General features: G+C 43.4%; 1 protein-coding gene across 1 annotated transcript in view; it reads left to right on the top strand.

The window, feature by feature from the left end:
* RYR3 (ryanodine receptor 3) overlaps positions 1-19,722 on the top strand; it is a 580,605-nt gene that overhangs the window by 413,839 nt on the left and 147,044 nt on the right. Inside the window, exons 44-48 of the mRNA XM_017857433.1 lie at positions 9,813-9,993; positions 11,111-11,222; positions 13,091-13,211; positions 15,555-15,724; positions 18,474-18,694. Of these exons, the coding sequence (XP_017712922.1) occupies positions 9,813-9,993; positions 11,111-11,222; positions 13,091-13,211; positions 15,555-15,724; positions 18,474-18,694 (805 nt within the window). The remainder of the gene's footprint in view (positions 1-9,812; positions 9,994-11,110; positions 11,223-13,090; positions 13,212-15,554; positions 15,725-18,473; positions 18,695-19,722) is intronic.

Genomic DNA, 19,722 nt, shown 5'->3' with positions numbered 1-19,722 from the left:
GTTATTCTGTGTTTTCTTAGCGTCCTTGGAGAGTTACAGCAATATCTTCCCCAGACTATGAACTTAGTTTAAGGAACATAATGTCTCCTAGTTTTGCTGAATCTGCTTTCCTAGGTAGATTTATTATCAGCGGGCATAACTTGGGCATCCATCATGTGACATGTGAAGAGTCTATGAGGGGCCATGAAACGTGATGCTTTAGAAGTCCTGCCCAGAAGTCACTTCCTGCAACTCAAAGCAAGAAGCAGAGAAAACCCAAGTACAGTGGTCAGAAACATGTGTGGAATCATTACTAAAAACTTTATAATCAACCACACCTACCTACATAGTGACACATGGGACTGTTGGCATGCCAAAATGATGGTGTTTGTTGGAATCTGGTAGAATTAGTCAAGGGATGCATAAGGAAGAAGACAAGTGTTGAATAACATCTTGAAATAAATGGATATAGTTTAACAGAGTCCTATAGGGGGAGCATATGGATAGACTGTTGTGCTGGGAGACATACATCTTTTTGGGTTGAGAGTACAAAGTGTCATCTCAGCTTTGAAGGGTATATAAGGTGTAGACACTTAAGAATCATCTGGTTTATTTCTGCCCTTGTGTTCATGTTTTTAGAGTCAGAAAGGGCATGTTAACCATTCTTCAGTGTGATTGGTACTAGACTAGGCATGGTTAGGGCTAAATGTGTGAGACATAGTTTTGTTCTCAAATTTATAAAACAGTTGAAAAGATTCGGCAAACTCTTGAAAAATTAACCAGTGGCAAAAGATTTAAATAACATTTTAAGACAAACAGGAACAACATCGCAATGTTGTACTCAGGAGACACATCATGCTAGAGTGATAAGAAGGTAGAATATAAGGTACATTTGAGATATGGCTAGTTGCAGTTGGATTCTTTTTTTTTTTTTTTTTTTTTTTTTTTTTTTATAACCCCGTCTCTACTAAAAATACAAAAAAAAATTAGCCGGTGCAGTTGGATTCTTAACATCTATGTTATACCTTTGTACTAACTATAAGGTATCTTAGTCCATTTATACTGCAGTAACAAAATAACCTGAGACTGGATAATTTATAAAGACAGAAATTTATTTCTCACAGCTATGAAGACTGGGAAGTTCAAGAACAAGGCACCAGTAAAGATTGATGTCTGGGAGGGCTGCTGTCTGCTTCCAAGATAGTACCATGTTGCTGCATCCTCTGGAGAGGAGGAACACTGTGTACTCACATGGCAGAATCAGTTGAAGGGCAAGAGAATATCCCTTCAATTTTAAACCCTTGTATAAGTGTACTAATCCCACTCATGTGGGCAGAGATCCTTATAACTTAATCACCTCCCAAAGTCCACACTTCTTTTTTTTTTCTTTTTAATTATGCTTTAAGTTCTAGGGTACATGTGCACAACATGCAGGTTTGTTACATATGTATACATGTGCCATGTTGATGTGCTGCACCCGTCAACTCGTCATTTACATTAGGTATTTCTCCTAATGTTATCCCTATCCCCTCCCCCACCCCACAACAGGCCCTGGTTTGTGATGTTTCCCATCCTGTGTCCAAGTGTTCTCATTGTTCAGTTCCCACCTATGAGTGAGAACGTGCGGTGTTCGGTTTTCTGTCCTTGTGATAGTTTGCTCAGAATGATGGTTTCCAGCTGCATCCATGTCCCTACAAAGGACATGAACTCATCCTTTTTCATGGCTGCATACTATTCCATGGTGTATATGTGCCACATTTTCTTAATCCAGTCTATCACTGATGGACATTTGGGTTGGTTCCAAGTCTTTGCTATTGTGAATAGTGTAGCAATAAACACATGTGCATGTGTCTTTATAGCAGCATGATTTATAATCCTTTGGGTATATCCCCAGTAATGGGATTGTTGGGTCAAATGGTATTTCTGGTTCTAGATCCTTGAGGAATTGCCACACTGTCTTCCACAATGGTTGAACTAGTTTACAGTCCCACCAACAGTGTAAAAGTGTTCCTATTTCTCCACGTCCTCTCCAGCACCTGTTGTTTCCTGACTTTTTAATGATCGTCATTCTAACTGGTGTGAGATGGTATCTCATTGTGATTTTAATTTGCATTTCTCTGATGACCAGTGATGATGAGCATTTTTTCATGTGTCTGTTGGCTGCATAAATGTCTTCTTTTGAGAAGTGTCTGTTCATATCCTTTGCCCACCCAAAGGCCATACTTTGTAATACTGTTTACTGTGGTTTGGATGTTGTCTCCTCTGAATCTCATGTTGAATTGTCATCCCTAATGTTGGAGGTGGGGCCTGGTGGGAGGTGTTTGGATCACGGGGGCAGATGCCTCTTGGCTTGGTGCTGTCCTCACACTAGTGAGTTCTCATAAGCTCTGGTTGCTTAAGTGTGTGGTACCTTCCTCCCACTCTTTCTCTCCTTCTCTGTATGTGAGACACCTGCTCCCCCTTCACCTTCTGCCCTGAGTAAAAACTTCCCAAGGCCTCACCAGAAACCAAGTGGTTGCTGGCACCATGTTTCCTGTACAGCCAGCAGAAACAGTGAGCCAATTAAACCTCTTTTCTTTTTCTTTTTTTCTTTCCTTTTGAGACGGAGTCTCGCTCTGTCGCCCAGGCTGGAGTGCAGTGGTGTGATCTCAGCTCACTGGAAGCTCCGCCTCCCAGGTTCACACCATTCTCCTGCCTCAGCCTCCCGAGTAGCTGGGACTGCAGGCGCCTGCCACCATGCCCAGCTAATGTTTTGTATTTTTAGTAGAGATGGGGTTTCACCATGTTAACCAGGATGGTCTCGATCTCCTGACCTCGTGATCCACCCGCCTCAGCCTCCCAAAGTGCTGGGATTAAACGCATAAGCCACCACGCCCAGCCTAACCCTCTTTTCTTTATAAATTACTCAGTCTCAGGCATTTCTTTATGGCAATGCAAGAATGGCCTAACACACTGTTGCATTAGGGATTAAGTTTCAACATAAATTTTGGAGGTGCACCATCATTCAAGCCATAGTATAAAGCTCGTACAATCTTGCATATACCCCACCTTCTTCATTCTCCCACTGGACTTCCTGGAATCTTTACACCTGAGAACAGGAAAGGAAATCTATCAGACAGGTAAAGGGCTTATAGTGACAGAGGCAAGGAAATGTGCCTCCATCTGTAAAAATTCAAAGTGAAACAGCATGAAAGTCCAGAAATAAGTAGACAGTCAAAACGCTACCAGTAATAGAAAATAAATTCCTCAAATAAAGAAGCCAGTGGCAAACCTAGGCCCAGAGCACCAGAATGAGGAAAGCTGGCTGGGGTGAAGGGATGTCAACTACATTCTTTTCACACTGAGCAAATTTCTCAGCAGCTTGCCTCCAAGGCCCCTGTGGGATTCCAGCGGTAGTGGTAACTGAGTATCTTGGCAGTGGACTCAAAAGTCCAGAACCTTGTCAATTTAAAAAATAAAAGTAAAAAAAAAAAAAGTCCAGAACCTACTTAATATATGTATGTGGGTCTCATCAACCATTTCATGGATAAGAGTAGTAAACGAAGCCTGATACTTCAATAAAACTATGGAATTAAGCTGAATGAAACAAAAAAAACCCTGCTTCATCAACATTATTCACACAGAATGGCAGTATTATGACCTTTGTGCTCAGCAAAGGCTGATTTTCATCATCTTGTTGAGAATGCCTGTATTTTGTCAGAGCACACCTCATTTCTGACTCCAGGTTTCTATTGCATTCAATTTTTATTTGGCATATTTCATGAAAAACCCACATAGACCCAAACTCTAGACACGTGGGAAAATTTTAGCACAATTCTGTGATTAAATACTGGTCTTCAGAATATCTGGGCTACTACTGCACCATCCACCCTGGCATGATTTCATGCAGTCCCTTGGCTTTGAATTCCATGCATACACTGATGATCCCCAAATGTATTTTGCCAGCTTTGTCCTCTTCCCTGAGCCCCAGACTTGTATATCCTGGTTATCTACTTGATATTTCTACTTGGAGGTCTCATATGCATCTTACATTTTGTACGTCTCAAAGCTGAGTATGTAATTACCACCCAAAACCTGTTCTTCCGTGAGGATTCTCCATCTCCTTAACTAGCTCCACCAACTTTTCAGATACTCAGACTAAGTCTAGAGAGCATCCTTAAATCAACTTTTTTCCTTATTCCCACATTCAGTTCATCAGCAAGTTCTGTTGATTCAGCATCTAAAAGATATTGGAAATCTATCTTCTCTCCATCTCCACTGGCCACTTTCTACTCCCAAGTTGTTATTATCTTATACCTGGGCCACTCTAAGTTGCATAGGAACTGAATTCCCTCCTTCTACTCTCTTATATCAGCCCATATCTGCTACATAATAACTTCATAATCTCAAAGGCATAAAATAATAAGCATTTATTTCTTACATATCTGCAAGGTGGTAGGAAAGCTCTGCTGCAGGTCCACAGGTCTGCTGGGGTAGTCCTGTTCCACTAGTCTCATTCCGGGATTCAGGCTTGACTGTCCTTGTCACTACTTGTCTGCTGTCTCTAGATCAGTTACTAGCGTGTAGTGTGGACTCAATGGATAGTTGAATTCATTAGTAAATGGGCAAACAATTCCTGGTTTGCTCTCTGTGCTATCACAGTGGTTCATAGACACATCTCCAGTTAATCCCTTCCCAGGCTGGAAGGCCCTAAAAAGAAGATGGTATGTCCTTACTATTTGGACATACCATACTTAGTTCATACAAGTTGCCTGGCACCCTATCAAAGATGGCATTTAGCAAAAGGAGGTGTTGGATCCTGGCCATTATCCTGCCCCTCTGATTCTCTAAATTAATTAAATGAGTGTGAGTACATTCATTCATGCTGGAGCCCTGTGTTCTCTCTTACTGAGGTGGGACTTGATTGAGAATATGTTTCTTTTCTTTAGGACTAATTGAAATCTGAGGTAGTAGATGATGCAGGCTCTTGTAAACAGAGGCTGATAATTTTGTAATGCAACAATGGGTAGCCACCTTTGGTTTTCCATCCAGTCATTTCAAGTCTCTACCTTGAGTCTCAATGAAGTCTATTGACTTACTGAAAAAATATATTCTTTGAATGCCTGTGATATGCCAGATGTTAGGAAGACCCTTGAGCACACAGTGTTAGATAATTCAGACATAGGGTCCTGTTCTTATGGCATGTACAGTCTTACAGGGAAAGCAGGCACAAAGGAAGAGGACAGGATGTTTGAGAGCAATGGGTCCTCTGGGGTTCCCATGTTTAAGCTCCTCCTGGAGGATGAAATGGAGTTACCTAAGTTGAAGGTTTACATCAGAAGAATGGGAAGAAGAACAGTGTTCCAGACAATGGAACTTTAAAACAGAAACTAGAATTAGAACAGAGAGAGTGAGAAAAGTGATGGGCTGAAGATTAAATAATTGTATCCCTGCTAACTGTCCCCGTGGTGAGTATGAGTGTTTTACCAGGGTAAAACGGGGAGAATCATTTCCATTTCCATCCAACTGTTCAGAAGTATTGAAAAGAAAATAGTAACATGAAGACAGTATTGAAGCCTTTGAAGAAAGGCACTGTGAACATTCATGCTGTTATTAAGCTCATTATTCATATTAGAACTCAAGCAAAAAGCATTGCTGCAAGCCCTTGGGCAAGACTGATTTACCTCAAGTCTCTCTCTTCCCTCTTGAAAAATGCCCTCCAGGTCAGTATCTAGCTTTACCACATTGGATTTGTTAGCAGTCAAGCTTGCTGAGCTACAGGTAATTGGGAAGAGACTGCCTCTCCTTCCTAATCATGCCATCCTCTCTGCCTTGGGAAGCCTTTGGAAATTCTTTTGGTTGGTCCCGTGTCTAATTAGCAGCAATGGTTACACTTCAGCTCCTTCCTCTTAGAGTGTGCTCTGCATTCTCCGCAGATGTCCACAATTCAGTAATCAAGGGCTGGCTTCCTGGGTCACTTGCAGGAACAGACCCAATTAGTTCAGTTCTGAAGGCCTGAGACTCGAATAAAATAAGGCTAATTGGGCAAATGAATTTCAATCGAAAGCTCAATGTAGAACTCACAGTCTGATTTTTCAACCTCTGCGTATTGTGGTTTTATATCCCACCAACTTCATGATACCAATCACTGTGGGGAAAGCTAAGTTGCATTCAACATGCTGGTAAAATCGGTGACTGCCCCACAAGCATTTCCACCAGGTAACTGAAAGAATCTGAGTATAGTATTTAAATAAGTTTGATTAACAGAGTTGGGTTTTTTCCTCCATTTTTTATATTTAAAACGTCAATGTTTTCGCTTTATTATTCTTGTAGTGAGAAATTACAACTGAGAGGGCTGATGTATGTGCTACCTGATAAGTACTGGAGGCCAAAACCATTCAAAGGTAGTGAACTGTGAGATACATCTATCTCTGAAACCACTGGCTTTTAACAATGTAGATTCTCCTGGTGCTTTTCTGTAAGGGTCCCTCCTGTGAGTAGACTATATTAGGTATAAATGGTAGGCCCAACTGGTAGGAGAGCATGGGCACAGCACTCGGCATCATAGCCTTTTCTGAGGTCTTCTACAAACTGTGCAGTGTCTCTCAAGCTCTCTTTGGTTTCTCTTTTTCCAGAATATGTTGATTCTTTCCACCATCCCGTTATTATGATAATTTTACCCTTTTAGTATCTCCTGAGAATTTTCTTCACATGGATTCTGGTTTCATAAAAACCGATTGTTTTTGGATGTGTGATACATTGGATAGAACTCGAAGACAAAGTTCTTTACACAAATTTTAGACTCTTGAAGGATCGAGCTGTAAAACCATGAATGGAAGCTGATTAGCTGTTTAAATTCAGTTTAATAACATTTTTTCTGGATGGAGCTACACAATTCTAAAACTTAGAGTGGTACGTGCTTACAATCTTGGATTTTGCCCACAGTGCAAAAGCTTGAGTGATAAAAGAGGATGTCAGCAAGCCAAGTTCTAGGACAGGACTGCACCTGCGGTCTGAGGTAGACTCTTCAGGGCTGTGAGACACATTCGGTATGTTCAAGATTGAGTGTAGTGTGAGAGGTGAGCCTGAGTTAATTTCAAGCATTCAGACAGCAAGCTCATCTGCCACCTCACCCCATCCCCATTCCTCTGAGCATAATGGGAGAAATCTCTGCATCTGAGTTAGACTAACAGAGTCACTCTAAAACCAGATGGAGCATGCGTATCTGAAGAGGGGAAAGACCCAGTGAGATTGTGCAGTGTGCGTACTCACACAGTGATGAACTAAAAAGCTGGAACAAGAAGTTAGATTTTTCTGGGTTCTCATTCAGATGCTCTGCCAGGATGTGGTGGCTCATGCCTATAATCCCAGCACTTTGGGAGGCCAAGGCAGGATTCCTTGAGTCCAGGAGTTTGAGACCAGCCTAGGCAACATGGTGAAACCCGGTTTTTACAAAAAAATACAACAATAGCAGTTAGCCAGTTGTGGTAGCATGTGCCTGTAGTCTCAGCTACTCAAGAGGCTCAGGTGGGAGGATCATTTGAACCCTAGAGGGTGAGGCTGCACTGAGCTGAGATCACGCCACAGCACTCCAGCCTGGGTGACAGAGCCAGACCCTAGACCCTGTCTCTTTAAAAAAATGCTTTACTCCCAACACTTCTAAGTTGATTCATAAAATGTTTTATTAAATAGAACTTAAACTGCTAAGATGGTTTCAAAATATGTCTATAAATTCTTTGATGCTCTTCCCTCCAAAATACAGAGCCTAATTCTCCCTTTACATGTGAGCTGGACTTAGTGACTCACTTCTAATGAATAGGATATAACAGAGTGACAATAAGTGACCAGGTTGTTAAAGGCAGCTTGGCTTCTGCTTTACTGTCCTTCTGGATCATTTGCTCTGTGGGAAGCCAGCTGCCACATCATGAGAACACTCAAGCAGCCTTGTGGAGAGGTCAACATGGTAAGAAACTGAGGCCTCCACCCAACACCCAGTGTGCAACTGAGGCCTCCACGCAACATCCAGTATGCAGCTGAGGCCTCTTGCCAACAGCTGTGTGAGTGAACGTGGAAGCTGATGCTCCAGTCCCAGACAGGCTTTCGGAAGACGGCAGCTGCCACCTCATGGGAGATCGCAAGGCAGGACCACCTAGCTTAGCCACTTCAAAATCCCTGGCCTGTATAAATACTGCGAGATAACATTGATTGTTCTAGCCTGCCAATATTTGAGGTAATTTTTTGCACAAGAATAAATAAAACAACAGCGTATCACATTGTAACCTCTGTTATCTCTCAGTTCTCCGGGAAATACCCTATGATTCTGTAGAAAAGTTTTTCTTCAAGCTTGCAATATATAACATCAAAAAGTCTTGCCTTTGAGTACTGGGTTCAGGGATAAATTCTCAGACACAAATGAGGTACCTCTTATGATTCTGTAGAGAAGTTTTTCTTTAGGCTTTAGCTAACACGACATGAAAAAAGTCTCGCCCTTGAGTCTTGGCTCAGAGATGAATTCTCAGATACAAATTAGGATTTCATCTGAGACAGAGGTATATTTTTTTATTGAGAATAAAATATTTGACAAAGGGCTAATATCCAGAATCTACAAAGAACTTAAACAAATGTACAAGAAAAAATCAACCCCATCAAAAAGCGGGCGAAGGATATGAACAGACACTTCTCAAAAGAAGACATTTATGCAGCCAACAGACACGTGAGCAAACTATCGCAAGGACAGAAAACCAAACACTGCATGTTCTCACTCATAGGTGGGAATTAACAATGAGAACACTTGGACACAGGATGGGGAACATCACACACCAGGGTCTGTCGTGGGGTGGGGGGGCTGGGGAAGGGATAGCGTTAGGAGATATACCTACTGGAAAGGACGAGTTAGTGGGTGCAGCACACCAACATGGCACAGACATACATATGTAACAAACCTGTACATTGTGCACAGGTACCCTAGAACTTAAAGTATAATTAAAAAAAAAAAAAAGAATGGCTATCCTTAATCACTTTATCAGGGAATGAGACGCTTTCTTCGTTATCTGGTTCATCCAAAAACAAATGCCACAGAATACAATTCTCCAACCTCTGCCTTCCCACAGAGCGAGTTTAGGAGTAACCAATAAAACTTTACCAAGCAGATTCTTCATCTGGATACATGATTCCAGAAATGACCTGAAGTCTATCCATACAAACCTGGCTGTCCTAGGGTAGGTATTAGACTCTGTGAGAGTATGAGGGTAACAGAATCAGAAGCTGATATGTCACTTCCCCAAACGTTAATTGAAGCACACCAGCTCGAGTAACCATCTTACCTCCTTTCAAGGAAGGAAGTAGATTTGCATATGCCCTCGCTGAGGTAATAAAGATGTAAAGTTCTTCTGTTCGCTAAGTCACTTGTGAATGAATCAGTATTCCAGGGTAGACTCAGTAGTTCATTAACTGCCCTCTGAGGACCTAAATATATGGAAATAATCTCTACAGTGCAAACTCCTGAGCTGAAGAGTAAAAACCTGTTCTGTGATGGTTGATCTTAATACTTTAAATGAACAGATCCTGACCCAATTTATCAAAGCCACCATTTTCTCCATCAGTGTCAACTCCTAATCTTAAGAGTAGATGAGGCTGGTTCGAGTGCAGTGAGTGGGGTTTATAACTAACTAACCACAATCAGTTACAGATGTCTTAGTTCCTTCTCCACTCCCACTGCCCACTGGACTGACCTAAACCAAAAAAAGAGTAGGTGATAAGCTGAACAAAATACTGTTCTCCCAGCCTCATCAACTAGAGATCAATTCTGGGGTTGTGCTTTCCATTGAGAAGGAAACAGTGCCTTTCTCCCTTAGGTGAAAGTGTGGAAGAAAATGCCAGCGTCGTGGTCAAGCTGCTCATCAGACGCCCAGAGTGCTTCGGCCCGGCCCTGCGGGGTGAGGGGGGAAACGGACTGTTGGCGGCCATGCAGGGTGCCATTAAGATCTCTGAGAACCCCGCGCTTGACCTCCCCTCTCAAGGATACAAAAGAGAAGTGTAAGTGAAAGGAGTTGCCTTCCAGCACAGATACGATTGGTGAGCTCTCAGATATTGTTGGTTTATGGATGATTTAGGAGGTAATAGAGAAAGCACGTGTTCTTCACAGTTACAGCTAAAACATTTACACTTCATCAAGCACAGGGTTGTCTTGACTCTCCCAGTAAGCGTAGTGATCAGCATCACCTTCACCCCTTCCATTTTCTCTACTCTGCTCAGCGCAGCTGGAAATCACAAAGTGGGCAAACTCTTAGCCTCCCTGTAGCATCACCATGGGGTAGGAGGCAAAGGCCTGGACCAAGGTTCTACTCCTTGTCTAACTTCAGCATGTTTCCTTCAGTATTTTGTCCCACAGTGTCTCATCCCATACCTCATTTGTAAAAACAGATCGTGCCTCCACTTCTTCTTCTGAAAACATGAGAACTAATTAAGGAAGTGTTTTGATTTGACTTCTTAAAAAAATGCAAGCTGCAGAATGTGGAAAGAGCACTATAATGTTATTTAAATGTTAAGGATATAGTTGGTAGATTATCTGATTGTCTTACTTTCCCTTTATCAAGTCTCATGATCATGTCCCTTTCTTCATCACAGCCTTTAGATGAGACCCTGGAATCTAGAGAGTGGGTATAACCCAGCAGAAACTCTTTAGACTTTTTTCTTTGTCATCAGACCTGGGAGAGCTGGAAAGGACCCTACACATATGCTTTCCCCACTTCCTCAAGCAACATGAGAAAAACACTGAGACCCAAGATCATATAGCTTATTAGCAACAGAGCCAAGACAGGGACTGAGCCCTCCTGACTCCTGGTCCAGCGTGCTTTCCCTGGATCATCCCCTCACAGGGAGGAAAAGGGGTTGAAAGGTTGGTAGGAGTTATGGTCTGTGATCAGCTCACGTCGGTACTCATGCCTTAAGATTCATGGGATCCTGTGAATGTCATGGACAAATATTTGGGTTCCTCGAGCTTAATGAATGAAACCACTTTGTGGACTTCTAGAGGAAGATGAGGTTCCAAGGGAACGGAGAGCAGAGTGCTTCCATATCAATGTACTTGTGTCTCCCAGCATGGCACTGCCTGCCAGCCTTCCTCACACTTCCCCTCTGTTGGTTCTCTCAGCAGCACGGAGGCCGACGAAGAGGAAGAAGAAATCGTGCATATGGGCAATGCAATCATGTCATTTTATTCGGCCCTTATAGATCTACTGGGCCGCTGTGCTCCTGAAATGCACGTAAGTGATAGAGCTTCCAGAGAACAGCTTTGAGAAACCTGCGCCAAGAACACTATAGATTTCCTGAACCTCATTTCTTCCTCTGTCTCTGGCATTTGCTAACATGCCTTTTTCTAGGTCCCTTTTAGCTAATTTCAAAAGTAGTTTCCACCTCTGATACCTGACTCTGCTGCTTTCTAGGGAGGGGCTCCAGGGCAGATCCCTGTCTTGTGTGATTTCTCTGTGGTACTAGTTGAGCATGTCCTCTGCACAGTTTGTTTCAAAAGCCTCCCAGAATCATGTTTTGACGTGCCTCAATTTGGTCAAAATGGGAGCAACTTGATTCTGGATCATGGCCATCAGGACTTTCCATGTGGAAGATCCCTTCCCTGATGACTGTGGCTTGTCAGGCCCCAGGAAGGCAGACTTCCTGTGGTTGGTGTTTAATTTTTTTCCCCCAAAGGTAGAGCTTTGCAGACATCACAAAAGGGTGGTTCTGTTTTATGAGATGTCTTCTCAGACTTCTGGTTTTGAACTAAAAAGTATGTTCTTTTCCTTTCTTTTTTCACCTCTGCTGAGGGCTGAAAGAAGAAGCCTTATTTCATATAAGGTCTGACATCATAAGAAAGGAAATAGCTGCTTTTCCTATGAAAAGCAACTCTAAATCTTGATAAGGAAGGCTGATTTGAATTCCTAGGATTCCAATTCCTGCTATGATAAAGGAGCCTTACCCGCGTAGGCCTGTTTTTCCATTTCTGTGCCTTTAAGCAAATGCAGGAAACTTGAAAGGGAGCCCAGAAAACACTAGCGTGTTCTATAGTCTTGGCGGGGGCGGGGAGGGCCAGGAACCCCTGTGTGTTCACACCCTAGCTTTCCTGATCACCTCTCATCACATCAGAAAGCACATTATAGTTTGCTTCTTCTCAAGAAGGCGGCATGGGATAGCTCACCAGAGCCCCATCTGGGTGCCCCATTCTTCCTTCCTTCCTGCCTCTCTGCTCCAACACCTTACACACACGCATATACACATACGCATGCATACATCCCTTCTCAGGACCCCTCCTGTGGGTCCTGCTCCGTCAGTGGTGAGGGAAGGATGCCATCATCACCAACCACCTCTTCTCTACCCTTGGGGATGGAGGTGGCACCAGGGTGGGTGGGCAGGCCTTCTGCTTTCCCGGGTGGCACCAAGCATCGTATCTCAGCATACCATCCAACCCACCTGGGGACTGTCTGACCCTGAGCTATGACATTCAGTTCCCAGCTGAACGCCTGCTCCACCCAGCCAGAGACTGCATGTGCAGGGGGATATGCATGCACACCCCTGTGCGTGCTGGTTGGTTCATCAGTGTCAGGGTGGATCAGGCTGTTCATGCCCGGATAACGCCCCTGAGCACCTCAAGTTCTCTCTGACATTCTCTATGCCCGTTTTGCCCACTTGTCATCCCCAGCATTCATCAAACTCTTAGAAATTTAAATTCATAACCCATTTCTACGTTTAACAGAATTCTAGAGTCTCGCATTGTGGCCACACTGTCCACAGTTCTGTCATGGCCACCAAGAGCTTCCGGCAGTGCAGTCACACTGAGAAGCCACCACCAGGCCATGTACTTATTCCTGGGACCTGATCACAACCTCATGGCCACTTTAATAACAGCAAAGGAATCTAGCAACCTCTTCAGTCAGTTATTTCCTCAGTAGCACCTCTTCTGGAAAATCAAGAGACCACTCTCCTCTTTCCCTGTGGCCACAAGTGTCTGTAGCAATTAGGGAAACATGGAAATGGACCCCTGCCCTGAAGCCATTTTACTACCAGAGGTTTGGAGGTGGGGTGGAGCGAGATGTGGGAACCTCACTTATCTCATGTCATTCTCCACCCTCTCTTCCAGCTCATCCAGACAGGAAAGGGGGAAGCCATCCGCATCAGGTCCATACTGCGCTCCCTGGTCCCCACAGAAGACCTGGTTGGGATCATCAGCATCCCCTTGAAACTGCCCTCCCTTAACAAAGGTAAGGGGAGTGACTGCAGGCTGAAGCAGCCACTGGCTCCGGGCAGGACTCTGTCCCCAGCACAACGGCCCCCAGGCCCTGACTCGCAGGGCAGGCTGCACAGGGCAAGTGTCTTGCTCTTTTCCTGGGGTGAGTTTTCTCCTCTAGGCTCTAGCCAGCTGCTCTCTTGTCTTCTCGAGAAGCGGTCTCAAAACGATAAATCAAGTCCCAACTCCTGGCGTTTGCCCATTCCCATGGTGTAAACTTTCTCGCCATGGCCAATGCCAAGCCACCAGTGTGATGCCACTGAACACAGAGCTGGGAAGAGAATGGACATGGCACATTCGATTGTATTCCCAACACACAAGTGCAATTGATGCAAAAAACCTCACGAGTATAGTTCATAGTGAAATAATTTGGAAGTAATGACTTCAGTCCGCTCTCTCGTCTGTGTCAAGACAGTGTCCCTGTGTCCCACAGGGACAGACAGACCTCGCTGTCCTCCTGTGAGCACGCCAACCCTGTGAGGGAGGCTGACAGAATGGGACAAGCAAAAGCTCTCCCCACGGCCTCCCTTTTCCTTCTCCCCTGGCTCCCCCAGCTTGTGTAGGCAGTGGGGAGCACAGACAGACGGGCCCCCACACAGTCTCTCCAGCCACAGTCACACGCCTCCTAGCTGAGGATCATAAACTGTTTTCCCCAAATGCTACCTGTGACATTTGACATCAGTCAGTCTTATCTTTGCAAAACTTACACTCTCCCCGAAGTGTTGTTTCTCTGAGTCACCCCACCCATTATCCAGGCTCATGGAGGAATTGAAAAAGTATGATTCGAACTGTTGTCATGTTTCCCAAACTGATATTCCACAGAAGGTTTCTGTGGGAGATACTAATAGGTGTACATATTAATAAGCAGCCTGGAGTCAAATAAGTTTAGGAAATGCTGTAGAATACATCACATGGCATAAGCACAGTAAAACAATGTCTCTGAGAAAACGTTAAGATAAAGCAAATTAGATGTTGAACTCAGTGTTTCCCAAACACAAAACACTAACTAATATCCCACCACACCAGGCATGTGTGAGAGGAAGTCAGTCTCAGCCTTTCAGGCCCAGCTCCGCCTGGTACACGGGGCAGGAGAGGCCACAGCCTGCAGTCTGGAAGGCCCCTTCTCTCTGGCTCTGGAGCCTGACGCTGATTCCTGGGCAGGACGAGGGTCCGGGGTGGCTCAGACTTAATCTCTGTGCCTCTCAGGGTTCCTTATGAAGTCCCACACCTTTCCAGTACAGTGTTTAAATATGCTGTGGCCATAGCGTGCTCGTTTGGGGGTCCTCTTTCCTAGTTTTTAGTGTAAACAAAACAGGAAGAGGAAGATTGTTTTCTGTCCTCACTCGAAATCCTGTCTTTACTCTCCAGCTCAAGCAGCTTCTATTTTCTTCATAGTATTTCCCCACTTCACCTTCGAACCTCTTAATTAAGGTTAGAATTCTTGGATGACCTGATCTACATTTCACCTAAATCAGACGATTATTTCCAAATATTGCAACAAGATATCCTTGAAGTTTGTTCTATTTATGATGTAAGAACTACAGACATGACATATTAAACTTAATCTGCCTTCATTAATGTTTTCTCCCTCACTTACTTATGTTTCAAATCAACAAAGCAATAAATCAAGCCCTGATCCTAGCATTTGCCCATTTCTGTAGCGTAAGCATTCTCACCATGGCCGATTTCAAGCTACCAATGTAATGTCACTGAACACAGAGTTGGGAAGAGAATGGACATGGCACACCATGAGATCGTATTTCCAACACACAAATACAATTGATGCCGAAAACCTCAAGAGTATAGTTCACCGTGAAACAATTAGGAAGTAAGGAGTTCTAGTATTTGTTACCTTTTTTAAATATCTACTTAATTGTAAATTCTAATTTTTAATAATGAGCCATGTTTAACAACTGGCTAGAATTTTAAACTGGCTTTTCAACGAAGTACAAGCTGCCTTCAGCACAGCACTGTACAGGTTGAGTATTCGTTATCCTAAATGCTTGGGACTAAAAGTGTGTTGGATGTTTTTGGATTTTGGAATCTTTGCACCACACTTACCAGTTGCATATCTCAAATCTGAAAATCCACAATCCTCTGAGAAGCATCTCCATTGAGCATAATGTTGGTGCCCAAAAATTTCAGATATTGGTACGTTTCAGGTTTCAGATTTTTGGATTGCAGATGCTCCATCTGTATTTTTCCAAACTTCCTGTCGCTTATAAGGAGAACAAGCTGTAGACAGACAAGCTCTGTGTTACCTTTTGAGACTCCGGAGATAGAAAAAGGGAAATTACATTTTCTGTGTGTCTTTCAGATGGGTCGGTCAGTGAGCCAGATATGGCGGCCAACTTCTGCCCTGACCACAAGGCACCTATGGTGCTGTTCTTGGACCGCGTGTATGGCATTAAGGATCAAACTTTTCTGCTCCACTTGCTGGAAGTTGGATTTTTACCTGACCTGAGAGCTTCTGCCTCTCTAGATACAGTAAGTTGCAAAAATAACAAAAATTATTGTTCCCATCATTGTAAAATTAGTAATGTTGGACTTAGAAGCAAATATTTTCTATTTACTCACCAATTACATTTTAATAGCTTACTTTAATGGGTGAGAAAATAGAGGTATCATGCAATGGAAGATGGTAATTTATTGAGTCAGAGACTTAGATATAGGTAAATTTGACCCCAAATCCAACTTCCTCAATTGCAGTTTTTTTAACCTTGACAGTAAGTTGTAAGGGGTTATCCTGTGCATTTTAGAATGTTTAGCAACATCCCTGGCCTCTGCCCACTAGGTATCAGTAGCACCCCAGTTCACCCCGAATCCCTGCCAAAATCAATTTCAGGTATCATCAGATGTCCCCTGGGGGGACAAAAGCACCCTCTGGTGAGACCGTGTCTCCATTGCCTTTGAAAAAGGCTGGCTGGCAACATTATAGGCTGACATTATTCTTCCTACTCTCACTTCATAGTTTCATATACTGACCACCAGGATGGATAGGTCTGAAGTGAGGGGCATGACGAACGTCAGTACATGAGGACAAAGGCAAATATAAGTTTGGAAATCAAGGGTGAGATAGATAAGGTAGTTCACCATCAACAAACATCAAGAGAAGAGGCCCCTAGAGTTACAAAACTCAGATACAAGATGCTACAAGTCAGAACTAAGCAGAAAAAGGTACACCAGGAGTCCTAGGTCCAAGGAGAAAAGACAAACTAGATCAGTGTAAGTCTAAAAATCATCTTGCCAGTTTAGGGTTGTTTTTAGTTAGACGGTTTCTCAAAGGCTCCACCTGGTGTCCAACAGAGATAGAAATCTGAGCTCTGTGATGGGTTGTCAGCGGCAAACACCTTCACTTGGATGGAGATTCCACCTGCATGGGTTATCCAGAAATGGAAATACATACGAGCCCCAACCTGAATGGGAGTTACATTCCCACGTGTGGTAGGGAGATGATAAATGGTATATATGACAGTATTAGAGTATACGATCCCTAATACTGAATAACCCAGTCTAACCCAACGTTTTGATATAATAAAACAGTGAATAATTGTTTATTCATAATGAATAATTATGAATAATTATTTTTGAAGAATTAAATAATTATTTTTGAATAACTATAACAGTGCTTCTGCCACTGCTGTTGTTTTGAACTTTTCTATAAATTACTTTATTTTAAAAATAATTTTCTTAACTCATGGGATCTCCTCAGGCTTCCTGATCAGGTAATTTAATGATAAACAGCAAATGCTATTCTGGTATCTGGTGTGCAATCACGTGTTTGTCCAAACACCATCTACAACAAAAAGGTGTTATATTCAGTTCATTAACACATAGACATTCATGCATTCTCTTTTGAAAACGTATAATCTACTGAAATCAAAGCTCTGTCCTTTCTCATTTTAACTCTGTATATTACAGTGATAAATGTGGAAGATTAGCTGTTTCTCCCAGCATGATTACTGAAGTTTCTAGGAGACAAACTTGATAATTTAGATAACTTATAGGAACAACGAGAAATGCATATCATTCAAAGAAAATGGTTTTTCAAATCATAAGTTATACAAAGTGTGTTACAGATAGAATGACTGCAGTAATCACAGGAAATGGTACTGTTTCATCTCTGTGGATCTCCAGGTTTCTTTTGAAGTTCTACAACTTTCAAAGATGGTGGTAAAGTGCACTTTGGTTATTTAGTGTCACTAAATGGGTTTTCCTTGTATTCAACTCATCCATCTAACTGTACATAAAAGAACATCGTGAGCAAGAGTTGTGTCAGAGTTGAGTAGAAGGACCCAAGTTTCTGTTCCTTTTCCACGTTGCCCATGCAGAGTTCGGTTCCCTTTAGTGGGGTCTACTCTCATGCCAGTATTGATTGTGAAGTGCTCACAGCGCTCACCAAGTAACTGAAAGGAGTCAGAGTTCCACTTTTTCACAAAACTGGTGAATTTGAGAAACTGCTTGGCCTACAACCATTCACTAATCTTACAGTCGTAAGATAACAGTGTGTGAGTCCCTGGTAGGTGAGAAAAGAGCGAAAACCAGAATAATAATGTAGTATCCTGGCAACTAGACTTTGCAAGCATCAAAATGTTGGGTTAGACTGGTCATCAGCTGATTTTAATGAGTTCAAAATTATTTTGAAGGGAACAGATATTTACAGGATCATTTGGGAAGACTTAGAGCCGGCTAGCCTTTGTTATTATTTTTTTCTGATTTTTTTTTTCTTTTAACTTGATTTTTTTTCATTGAAAACACAAAAAGAGGCCGGGCGCGGTGGCTCAAGCCTGTAATCCCAGCACTTTGGGAGGCCGAGACGGGCGGATCACGAGGTCAGGAGATCGAGACCATCCTGGCTAACATGGTGAAACCCCGTCTCTACTAAAATACAAAAAACTAGCCGGGTGAGGTGGCGGGCGCCTGTAGTCCCAGCTACTTGGGAGGCTGAGGCAGGAGAATGGCGTGAACCCGGGAGGCGGAGCTTGCAGTGAGCTGAGATCCGGCCACTGCACCCCAGCCTGGGCGACAGAGCAAGACTTCGTCTCAAAAAAAAAAAAAAAAAAAGAAAATGCAAAAAGAAAAATAGAACTGCTAATAAGGTAGAAAGTTATTCACTGCCTTGCTGTGCAATGTGGACATATATAAGCTCCCACAGCTTGCTACGTGGGAACTCAGTGCAGAGCCAGCTTTGCCCTGTTCCTCAGGGTGATTAACCTGTGTCCCAATCTTTCCCTAGGTTTCGCTGAGCACCACAGAGGCTGCGCTTGCACTAAATAGGTATATATGTTCTGCTGTGCTCCCGCTCCTCACAAGGTGTGCCCCTCTCTTTGCCGGAACAGAACACTGCACCTCTCTGATTGATTCCACACTGCAGACGATATACAGGCTTTCCAAGGGACGTTCCCTCACCAAAGCACAAAGGGACACTATAGAAGAATGTTTGCTTGCCATTTGCAAGTAAGTACACATCATCTGCTGTTACTCCTGTGTATGTATCCAGGTCAACTGCATTTTACTTTGTAATCTAAAAACTGGTGGTCTAGGCTAAGGAAGCTTCCAGGCCTTTGTCATACACCAGCCCTCCCCCAGACATCTCCTAGGATGTGCTTGGCTCCCCTATTTGCCACAGGCAAAATCTTTCCCTTTGGGGAAGGGAGAGGGCGCAGCTCAGGCTTTACCCGCTACGGTTGATGGACCAGAAGACTATTTCAAGCCTAAAGTGTTCAGATTAAGGGCTGTCTTCATTCTCAAGATAGAGCCAGAAGCAGATGTGTCTGCCCTCTACATGAGCACATCTTACATGGAAGCTGGACTCTGAGTGTGAATAAAAGTGACCCTACCTCTAGGCCTCCCAAGACCAGCAGCAAATCAAAGAAAAAAACCTCCAGTCACCATGGGGAGATAAAGGCAGTAATTTTTACGACTGCAGATGGGCATCAGAGCCAGCTGAGGACAAAAGGTAAAGTCACCCCAAGAGCCTTGGGTCCTCAGGAATCTAAGTCAAGTCTTGTAGAATCCAAGGAAGACGACCCTTTCAACAGCAGGTCTTAGCAGCACAGGCCAGTAGTATGATCTGCCATTTTTCAGCCAGTGTGTTGCCTTCTCAGCTGCATATCAGAAATACCTGCTGAGTTACAGAATAAATATCCCAGTGCCCAGGCCACATCCCAGCCCAAAAAGTCAAAACTGTTAGGGATGGGACCCAAGATTCCAGCTTTTGAAGCCTCCCGGGTGTTTCCAATACGTCGTCAAGATTAGAAACCACTGCTGTAGGTCGCTCCGGAGAGAGGATCAACAGGCTTCCCCCGTTAGGGGCCAGCTGAGTATGGTCTTGATTTCTTGTTGAATGAGTTCTTTTCTAATCACAGAAGAAATTACTGTGCATTGGGGAGCTAGGGCTACCTAGAAAAAACAACTCCTCGGTCCTCACATGGATGTGAGTAGAACATCACACCAAAAGGTAATCTCAGCAGTGAGATAGCACT

The sequence above is a fragment of the Rhinopithecus bieti genome, unplaced genomic scaffold (assembly GCF_001698545.2).
Source record: "Rhinopithecus bieti isolate Rb0 unplaced genomic scaffold, ASM169854v2 scaffold_44948, whole genome shotgun sequence".
NCBI classification, from domain to species: Eukaryota; Metazoa; Chordata; class Mammalia; order Primates; family Cercopithecidae; genus Rhinopithecus; species Rhinopithecus bieti.
This window is presented reverse-complemented; position numbering and strand designations above follow the sequence as displayed.